Consider the following 10,449-nt stretch of genomic DNA (forward strand, 5'->3'; position numbering starts at 1 on the left):
AAAATAGCTTTAAAACAAATTGAAACAGATCGTCATCAGACATGAATTTGATTATATAACATGTCAAGCATCAAGGTTGAAAATGTTCTCTATACAGATTGAAAAAGCATTGTTCGACTGAGGTCGAATCCAAAACCTGAACTCTTATGATAGCTAGAAATAAATTTAAAGGTCATCACCACATATTTACCTCTAAAAAAATAGCCTACACAACTTTAGAGAGGGAGGGTAAAAAGCAAGGGAAACTACAAATCAAAAATCTATCAACTTGGCTTGCTTCGGCTTTCGGCTGCCATGAAACACATCACAGAACTATACTTGTTTTGCGACGAGTGTTAGGCGGGCTTGACCTTTTACATGGTAATGACCTTAGTCTCTTCTTCTTGTTCAAAGAGGACCCTTCGCTCTGAGATCCCAATATAGCAGCAATCATTTTCGACCCTCTCGAACCTGGCATGTTCTTCTTGACGTACCTCATGGCTGCTTTTCTTTCAGAATCTTCCACACCCTTATCCAATGGGCTACCAGATGTCGAGCACTTTTCTGTCTTCAGATGATCAACTGGGATTCGGTATTGTGGTTCTGAACAAAGTACAAACAATTCCAAATATCAAATATAGTCCAACCAGCCAAATATTAAATAGAAAACATATAGAGATTGAAACAAGACTTTACCTGGAGTCCGAAAGATATTATCGGGGCTGGGAGATCTCATTGGCGATAGAGGATGGAAACCATCAATACTTTCATCATCATCATTCAAACAGAGATTCTTAGTTACAATGGGAGAAGACTTCGTTGTTGCACTCTCAACTATATTCAAGTTAACAGAAGTAGCATTTTCCAAATCATTGACACCAGTATCTTGATTCCCCATTTCACATGAAAACCGAGCAGGACTTGGTTGCAAAGTATCCGCAGGTGCATTTGCAGGTTCGTGATTGACATTAGACTCAGCAGCAAATGAAGAGCAAACAGTATCGATATTTTGCAAAACCAAGTTGGGTGATGGATTTGAGGAATCTGAATTCAAGCAAGGATCCGATTGTTGAATTAAACTTGAGAACCATGAAGTCCCCTTCCTCTTATACAACAAAATGTAGGCCTCACGTGACAGCACATACTCTTCGGTGACTGGAGTAACCTGAATAACATCAAAACCAGATAGTTTTTCTGCTTCAGTAAAAGCTTACCGCACTTCACTAAATCAATGGAGAATCAGTAGCTCCATCAATAGAAGAAGCACATAACAGAATCCCAGTTAAGTTAGATCAGCATCCCCTTGAGGATTAATTATCCTCAAGACCAAAACGAGTGCAACAACACAAGTAACTCAAAAATAAGTAATGGCTACTAAATTTACAAAAATGATGATATGAGATGCCAAAAGGTTCTACTGATATACAACCAAAAGCAAGTGGCCAAATGCAGGGAAAGAAGAAAACGTGAAACAAATTACAACTGGGGAGGAGAATATGATCACTAATTTAGTCATTGCCACATATCTAGCACACCGCTAAATCCTAGCAGTAAGTTGAAAAACTAAACAAAATTGGAAACTACTTCATAAATGTTATACCAATGAGTCATCCATTCTGTGCCACGTATCAGGAGAGGAACGAACAAAGCTGAAGTAGTGCCCAGAAGTAGAGGAAAACCCCGTGTGTTCCACAATGGCATACAATTCATACTTGAGTTCCACCTGTTATCATCCAAGGGAAAAAAGAGAGAACCTCAGTAATGAACCTTAAACCAATTGTAGGGCAAAGCCAAAAACAAAACATATTACAAAGCTCAAATATTCTACATTTTCAAGATACTGATGACATTTCTAGTACAAAATTTACACCATGAGGTAAGAAAATTTAGAAGCACCTCTGCATCCTGGCCTCCCAGGGTGTACGGCTGCAAATCTAACTCTAATGGAAACTCCAAGTGCTTTTCGATTTTCTCAACAAAAGAACTATCAGCCTTGAATCTCTTTAAGTGGAATGTAGTAACCAAAGGGAGTTTTTCCAGCTTAAGCTGCTTCTCCACCCACACTTCCTCTTTGCAGTTTTCACACTTAAATTTTGTCTCAGGATCACCAATTCTCTCCACCTTGGTGAAAGATTCCAGAGCACTAGAAAGGGAGTCTACATTCTCAATCTCCAAGCTCAAGTCAACCAAAGGCTCATGGGTTTCGGAACAATGGCCACAATTACAGCAGCAAAGCTGAATATAACACAAATTGTAAAAAGATAAGACACTGAAGCTCAATACTTGAAAACAGAACAGTAAAGATCATTCATTTTCTTACATTGCTTATGAGACGACCACCAAACACCTTATTCACTAGATCATCGTCCTCTGAAGAAACCCAATCCTTTGCTTCTGAAACCATGCATCTTTCAAGTTTATCCAAGAAGCACTGCATGAACTCATGGGCATCTTCCTGTTGGTATCTCCGGAAAAAAGATGAGAAGTCTAATGCTAGCTTAAGAATAACAACATTACACCAAAGTTCTCAAAAGATAAAATAATAAAACAAACAAGTACAAAAACAACTGAAACCTCCGTAACACGCAAGACCACATTTGTATCCAAGTACCATTAAAGAAAATAAATTAAAGCATGTTTGGATTGACTTTCTAAGTGTTAAAATAAAAGTATAAAAAAATGTTTACAATCACTCAAAAAGTCAATCCAAATAGAACCTAACACACTATCGTTATCTTAATCTCCGATTTGCTCATATCCAGATGCAGTTTCTTTGAAGCAAATACAATTTCCTAACAATTTATCATCACATCAAACGAGATACAAAAGGCACTAATTAAAAGAAATTTGAAGGAAAAAAATATTGTGGAAAATGAAGCATATAAAAGGATACAGTTCAAGTTATCAACAAGTTTCACTGGAGAGATAATCCCACCCAGAGAAGTTAAGGAGAGCTCAATATGATCTCGAATTGCACAAAGAACACAAAAATCTTCACCTGTGGATGCAAATTGGCAATTCTTCATCAACTACTCCAGAATTAGAATCTAGAAACAGAGAGAACGTATTGGTAGAGATAGTGATCTTACTGTTACAAGGCATATAATGATTAGCAGATCGAATACCCTCCACAAATGGAGCAGTATGAGTGAGGCACTGCAAGATTGCGTTAATAAAACAAGTATTCCCCAAATTTGCAAGTCCCGCACCCTACGAATTCAGAACATAACCAAAATCAAACCCCAAAAGAGAAATAAATGGAAAATATTATATCAATTGCAACTAACTACAAAGAACTAATTGAAAATTGAACTCACCGCAGATAGAGATTCGGTTTCTTGAGCAGACACTGAATTTTCTGGGAATGCTTCCTCTGAAGAGGACCACTCCAAAGACGATCCCGGCAGAGGAGGCAATGGGTCGAGTCCATCAGAATCAGACGAATAAGTTGAAAATGGCGAAGACCCAGTAGGGTTTATCGAAGAAGAACCCCAAGACTGATTAGCAGAGGCATCCATAGGCGAAAACGAAAAATTCCCATTACGGCAAGAGGAAGAAGGAACTAGAGATTGTTGAGTTAGGGCATCTTCAGTAGTAGTCGAGTGCCAAGACCCACCTTCAATTCCCAACGGAGGAACCAAAAATCGATCAACTTCTTGAGAATCAACCAAATGGGTAGCCATTAGAGAGAATAAAACAAGATAATTAGAGTGAAAAGAAGAGAAAAACACACTCAAATGAAAAAAAACAGAGATGGGTATTAGAGAATCAGATAGAAAAGAAAAGGGGAAGAAGGTTTTGGGATGAAATTGAAGAGGGGGGAATTGGAAAAGAGAGAGGGAAAACGAAAATGAATCGGAAAAGGGTTTTAATATATGGATTTGAAAAGGGAGGGAAAACTCAAAAACTCCCAAAAATTGGTCCTTTCCGCTTCAGAACAAAAAGAGCAAAACGAAAAAATTTGAGAGGGAAAGAGAAGAAAGAGACGCGGAAGATGATAATGGGCAGTTGAATTTCGTTATCTAATTCCTTTTTAAACACTTTCATAATTTCACTCGAAAACTCATTTATTTAGGGTTTAAATTGACTCAATTCCAAGAGGTTAGGATTTGTATTTTTATTTGAAATGTGAAAAACTAGGGTTTTTGTTGATACTTAATTATCAGATTTCAACTGATATAATTATAATTTATAAAATTGACGTTGAATTGAGTTCAATTTAACTTCTCGGTTATATTAAATTGAAATATAAATATAAGCTTTCTTAACACAACATTTGAAAATAGAGAGATTTAGATGAATTAGTAGTTCGGTAAGAAATTTTATTGCTTCCTCCTAACATTATGCATTGTATCATAGGTAATGCAGAAGAATCAAACCATGTCGTATAAATATTATTCAAGACTTCATGTTTTTAAAGTTCCTCCTTATCATTTCTATCGCATAATCAGAGATCAATCAACAAATTAACCTTGTTTAGAACCGTTTTCTAAACTCCATAGAATAAACAAATGTGTTTATATATAAATAGCCATCACTAAATAAACCAACCATAAAATGCATAGGCTAAATTTAAAAGTTGAATGAAAAAGAAGTAACACAAGAGACTTATGTATTAGTTCTTTAAATATAGCACTCAAATTATTACTGAAACACATACAATAATAACCTCACAACTATAACCAAAACTCAATACAAATTCAGGTCCTAAGCTCTTGTGAGATAGGGAATGCCAAGTTTTGGTGGAGAAAATCTGGTATGTATTGTTTGCTACAAAAAAGTAGAACTAAAGCACATGTTCACTGCAGCAGCTAGAAAAACAAAAGAACCACCAGCGAATATTCAAGTCCTGTGTAAAAGGGTTGCTTTCCGAAAGAATCTTTATACTGAAATTTCTTTACATTCCTCAGTAATAAAATCAGCTGGTAATAAAAACCGTATCGAGTTCAAGCCAAATTCTACAATGAAAAGGAACATTTGAAAATAATCAAATGATTCTGTCTTGAAGATCTGTAATTAATGTAGATGCCAAAGAGCTTAGCTTCTTCCCTGTTTCTCCTGCAATGTTCTTGAGAGAAGAAAGATCCTGCTGTGCCTGACAAAGTAAATGGATCTATGTAATACAATGCCAAGGAAATCATGAAACCCAAGCACAATTGCACAGTTAAACAAGGATCAGTATAGAACCTGAATAGAAAGCCGGTTAATAAACTCGGTTGCAGTAAGATCGGCAGAAATATTATCTCGCTGGTTACCAAATAGATCAGCACTAGAGATGGAAGCTGAGCCCTGCGAATAGAAGGATGGCAAGTAAGGGGAATGAAAGCACTATGATTTAATTTAAACATTTACACATATCAGCAATATAAAGAAACGGCTTCCATCGAACCTGTGGAAAGTATTAACTAAAATAGTGTTTATCATTCTAGGGTGACAACAGTTGAAGACGCATTAACTCAGTCCCACAGCCTCATCACAAAAACAGAAACAGACCCAAACGCAGTGTTTTTCCCTAAACCCTAAACCTCCGTTTTCCGGAGTTAGTGGCATCTTCATCTAGAGAGGGTTTTTTCTCAAAACATGTACCAAATGTTCCAAAACATGTACTTAACATGTCAGGAAATTATACATAGCGTAAACTATAAATCCTTGATAAGGAAAGAATCAGAATATAGAACTTTTTTTTTAATGAAAACGACGGCTTTCATTGAGAAAGAACGAAAGACTACAAGGCACACAAAAAAACCTGCCCACAAAACCACCCCATTAAAGAAAGGGGGACCAACTAAGTAAAATGTCGCCTATAGAATAGTTACAAAGTTCTTCAAAACCGAAGCCCAAAAGACACGTGATATCTAACCAAAGACCAAATCAGAATATAGAACATATAAAAGAGTTCCTGCTCTACCATTAAGGATTGACTAGTCAAATGGTAAGAGGTATTTATACATAGCATAAGAAGAAAAAGTCTGGACAACAAGTTCCACTTAATTAACGATAAAGGTAAAGGTACATACCGAGAATTTTTGGAGGGAGACCTGAGCGTCAGCATCAGCTCTGTTTTGATCACCAAAGTATTGGGCTGATGAAATAGATTTGGCATTGGAGAATTTCTTCCTTGCTTCGTCACTTTCTTCAATCTAACATCAATCATGTTGTGAGAACAGAGACCAAATGAAGTAGAGACATTGATATTATGGACCCATGTGCTCAACCAGCAAAAATACTCTTTATGCTTCCGTTACTAAAGAAAGAAGATTTTTATTTACAGGAATTTTGATGGGTTCTGTTCAAATATATGCAGGTTTATGACCCTCGTGTATACAAAAGAGAATAAAATGTAGAAAACAATAGAAATAAATACAGAAACTACAAGTAGCACCAGAGTAGAACATAGAAGAACACCATCCACTGCTATGTAAAATTGCAAAGGGGTGTTCACAAAATTTATTCAAAACAGAAAAATTCCCCAGAAAACTCATTTCCACAATACAAGTAACAGACATTGTCAGAGGATTTTCACGCCATGAGGCATGAAGTTAGGAAAAAAAATGTATACATGTTCGGAGTAATTCATTTTTTGAGTGCCAAAAGTATACTCAATTAAGAACACTTCATACTCAGAAACCAAAACGCCCAAGTACATTTAAATGAAACCAAAAGATTCAAAAAGCTATTTACTGATGTATAAAGACATACCAAATAATTATCTAAGACTAAGGATAATCATTGTTATTGAATAATGCCGGGTGACAAAAGCAATGAGCTTCAGATTTACAGCCTACATTAGACAATTCCTCATTTTTTTTTTCATGCCAAAATCATTGGAAAATCAGAAGTACAATGTCTAACCTGCACTTTTGAGGAACTGGAACTGCCTTTCTTTGGAAAACCACCGTCCATTCCAAATTCAGCAAAGAAGCCCGATGCTTTTGGGGGAGCTACATGGCTAAGTACATGAGAGCCACTAGAATTCACATCAGATGATTGGACATTTTCTACATATTCAAAGCGAGATGCAAAAGATGAACCAGTTGCAGCAGTTTTGGGCGCCGTTGAAGATGAAACTGGAACTGTAGGTTCTTCAGGTTTCTGATCATATAGATTTTCACTTGGCTGCATGGAATGCAAGTTATAAGGTCATGGAAAATGTATTTCAAAATCTATATTTAATTGAAGTCAACAGAAATTTCGAACACTAACATATGAGCAATATATGTATAATGCATTGTTATTATTACCTTTGTAGTAAGCTTTCGAGCACCAAGTCCCCCAGTCTTTCCTGGTTTCTTCCCACCAATGGGCTTCTTAACAGTACTCGAGAATACCGTCTGAGAAGCTTTTGGTGAAGCAGAAATTTCTGGAGCTTCTTGCTTTCCTGAGACATGGTCCTTTGCCGTTGCACTAGTTTTGATATCGGGAGGTCCATTTGTTACTAGGTCTGACTGAGAAGTAACTGGGGAAGATGGCAATGCCGGCTCTTCTGCTATACTTTTAGCAACTTCTTTTGAAAGTAGTTGCCTATACAACTCAGCAGCTCTAGACGTATATTTAGCCTCAATTTTGCCTCCATCTGTCCATCCATGCTGCTTAAAGAAAACCTGTGCTCGGTTATTCCCTCCAAAGCTCATTGTTTTAAGCTGCTCCACACTCCAAGAATCTAAATTTGTGGACCTACATAAATTGGAAAACGTAAGAACATTCAATACTAACCATCACAAGGGGACTGTATCTTAAGAGACTTTTCAAAATAATTACAGGTCATAACCTTTGACACTATATTCTGACTTGAAATCCTAACTAGCATGTTAAGCAAGCCACGTGTATTTAATACCAACAGGACAAGCAAAGAAATTAGAGATAAAGTGCACCGATAATTTTCCAGAAGGCAACTAAGGCCACAGATTTTATCTCTTTGGTGAGTATACAAGTAAAAAAAATGTAATTAAATAGTTTATACCAAGATTAATTTAAATGCCCAAAAAAGGATGCTTTCATTCCCTTCGTTCATGCAATGATGTAACTAGTCTTTCCAAATTCCACTTGAGTACAACTACTTCTCACTGATATTGGCTTCATTTAATTTAATCATAAACTATTCACTATAGTTCTAGAAAACACTGAACCTTTAATTTACTATAAAAGAAAAAACCTTTTATTAGAACCCTTTGGGTAAAACTTTCACTGTTTTTTTTTACGGAACTAACTAGATCTATAGAAACATCACATTATCCATAAGACAGAAGGACAGAGGATCGTTCATAGCCTCAGGATGGGGAGATCACAAGATACTTCTCCAAAATCTCTATCTTTCATTAAGAAAAGAAAAGAAGAAAAAGAAATTGTATATTGCATAACTTTCCACTATAAATAAATAACCAGTGCAGTGAAAGCCAAACCCGTTCTCATACATACAGATACGTGTGTATGACACTTTTGCAAAGACGAACATATCTAAAAATGTAGTTATTTGTGATATTTTATAATTACAATTTTTTATCTTCTCGACTAAGATTGTAAAGACGACACACCAGACTTTCATTCTTCTGACTGAAATGAAACTACTAAAAGCTCAAGTGCATGGTAAAAATTCGTTGTTAACATCAATAACCTTTTGATAATGATTTGATTTTTAGCTTTCTATTTATGAAAACTATGTTTTCTTTCTCACAATTTATTTACAATGGTTTCAGCTCCTATACAAGAAACATTTGAGTCCCTAGTCAAGTTTCAAACAGTGTTATTCAAAGCTCAAGGCGCAATAGTCTTCTGGAGCTTAAGCGGAGGGCGCATTGTAAGACACACTATATATAAAAGTACTATATTAAGAAGAGGAAGCATGGTTGAAGTGAAAATATGTAAAAACAGACATCTAAACACAAGAAATTTTCCATTTAGGATTAGTAAATTTGATTTTTTTAGTTAATAAAGGAAAAACCCTAATTATTTCTATTTTTAAAAATAATAAAAATAAAAGCCCCAAGGCACAGGCCTTTAAGCTTCACAAAAGGCTCACGGCTGAGGCGTGCCTTAATTTGTGAGTCTCCCCTTTTCAAGACGAAGCACAAAACCTGCATTTTCAGCCTAGGCGCAAGATAGGAGAGTTTTTTAAAACACTAGTTCCAAAAATAAAAACTACTACCAAAAAGAAAAAACTACCTTTTTAAGTTTTGAAAACTTGGCTTAGATTTTGAAGGAAAAAAATGTTGGAAGTAGATAGCAAAAGAAAGAAACCCCATACGTGGAAGTAGTATTTGTAAGTTATAATTTTCAAAATTCATCATTAAACAAGGTCTACACTACTATTGTATTTACAAATGCACGTTTACTTGATTTTCAGATAATTTACATCACTTTTCATGAGCCTAGTTTGAAGGTTCTAGAAAAGAATCTATAAGCGCCCACAAACTACGACCCAGACATACTGAGATACAAGTTAAAAGAATTTACATGAACCCATCAAACATAAGTGCATGTTAGAGCGCAAAACATGGCTAACAAGTAGGAGGACAGGGTTTAACATAAATGACTAAACATATAGAAGAGGCATGAGAATAAAACACTATCAAAACAATGCACTTCCAAAAACTACACATACTCAATTAGGAAAACGAACATATAGAAACAATTCAATAAAAGTCAATTTAGAGCCGCAAATCAAAACCAGCAAGCATCAAAATCAAAACCCAAATAGAAAAATCACCTGACGAAGCTAACATGGACACCAAGGCTGCGATGCACGGCAGAACAATCAATACAGAGGAAGATCCCATATGTAACAGAAGCCCAAGTCGGATTCTTGGCATTGCAATCAAAGCACATCTGAAAAAATAAACAAAAACAACAATAATAACCACAACCAACGAAGTGGGTCTGTTCCATTTCAACAGGGGATTGAAGATCTCGACATGAAACACACAGATCGGGAAGAGGAAACACAATATCAAGATGAAAATGATTGGAATTGGAATAATACCTTGTTCTCGGACTTGGCTTTGAGTTTTCTGAAAACAAGGTTCTTGTCGGAAAAGCTGTCGGACGCCATTAGAAAGGGAAAATGAAAAGAAAAATCCCCAAGGGGGTGTGCTTGAACGAACACCACCTTTGGGAAATTGAAGAAGAGGATCGGGCAAGAAGAAGAAGATCGGACTGAAACTCCAGAAATCGCCTCCTTTGGTTTTTTAATTCGAAAGAAAATTTCTTAACCGAATTGACCAAAATGACCTTCTACGTTTCTTCAATGAACTGCCAGGAAAGGATGACCCCAAGCTTAGCACTGCATAAGGGTACTTTCGTCATTTTGAAGAACCAATTTTTTAAAAAAGATTAGGTCACATTATTCAAAACATTTCCCATCAATGGTTACAACTTCTTTGCTTCTACTCCATCTTTGAAAGCTAATTTGAATATACTTTGAATAATATAAAAAGGGTTTACTACTTTTTTTTTTCCTTTATATATTTAAGACTT

General features: G+C 35.9%; 2 protein-coding genes across 2 annotated transcripts; both read right to left on the reverse strand.

The window, feature by feature from the left end:
- Positions 1 to 19: 19 nt before the first annotated feature.
- Positions 20 to 3,964, reverse strand: LOC103490779 (ubiquitin carboxyl-terminal hydrolase 20-like). Its single transcript, XM_008450459.3, has 8 exons — positions 3,297 to 3,964; positions 3,069 to 3,189; positions 2,873 to 2,977; positions 2,300 to 2,466; positions 1,876 to 2,214; positions 1,580 to 1,702; positions 676 to 1,144; positions 20 to 582 (listed from the first exon to the last, which is right to left on the reverse strand). The coding sequence occupies exons 1-8, from the start codon at positions 3,660 to 3,662 to the stop codon at positions 305 to 307; spliced, it is 1,968 nt and encodes a 655-aa protein (XP_008448681.1). The 5' UTR covers positions 3,663 to 3,964; the 3' UTR covers positions 20 to 304.
- Positions 3,965 to 4,818: 854 nt separating this feature from the next.
- Positions 4,819 to 10,205, reverse strand: LOC103490780 (probable ADP-ribosylation factor GTPase-activating protein AGD8). The gene is made up of 7 exons (XM_008450460.3): positions 9,956 to 10,205; positions 9,683 to 9,801; positions 7,221 to 7,653; positions 6,832 to 7,095; positions 5,997 to 6,119; positions 5,167 to 5,268; positions 4,819 to 5,074 (listed from the first exon to the last, which is right to left on the reverse strand). The coding sequence occupies exons 1-7, from the start codon at positions 10,022 to 10,024 to the stop codon at positions 4,967 to 4,969; spliced, it is 1,218 nt and encodes a 405-aa protein (XP_008448682.1). The 5' UTR covers positions 10,025 to 10,205; the 3' UTR covers positions 4,819 to 4,966.
- Between the last annotated feature and the right edge of the window lie 244 nt (positions 10,206 to 10,449).

The sequence above is a fragment of the Cucumis melo genome, chromosome 6, assembly GCF_025177605.1.
Source record: "Cucumis melo cultivar AY chromosome 6, USDA_Cmelo_AY_1.0, whole genome shotgun sequence".
NCBI classification, from domain to species: domain Eukaryota; kingdom Viridiplantae; phylum Streptophyta; class Magnoliopsida; order Cucurbitales; family Cucurbitaceae; genus Cucumis; species Cucumis melo.

Coding starts and splice junctions, on each gene's coding strand:
- LOC103490779 (XM_008450459.3), bottom strand. CDS start 3,662: ATGGCTACCCATTTGGTTGATTCTCAAGAAGTTGATCGATTTTTGGTT. Junction 2,467..2,872: donor ACTTGTTGATAACTTGAACT/GTATCCTTTTAT, acceptor AGCTAGCATTAG/ACTTCTCATCTTTTTTCCGG. Junction 1,145..1,579: donor ACAGAATGGATGACTCATTG/GTATAACATTTA, acceptor GATGTTATTCAG/GTTACTCCAGTCACCGAAGA.
- LOC103490780 (XM_008450460.3), bottom strand. CDS start 10,024: ATGGCGTCCGACAGCTTTTCCGACAAGAACCTTGTTTTCAGAAAACTC. Junction 9,802..9,955: donor AAGCCAAGTCCGAGAACAAG/GTATTATTCCAA, acceptor TTATTTTTTCAG/ATGTGCTTTGATTGCAATGC. Junction 7,654..9,682: donor GTCCATGTTAGCTTCGTCAG/GTGATTTTTCTA, acceptor CAATTTATGTAG/GTCCACAAATTTAGATTCTT.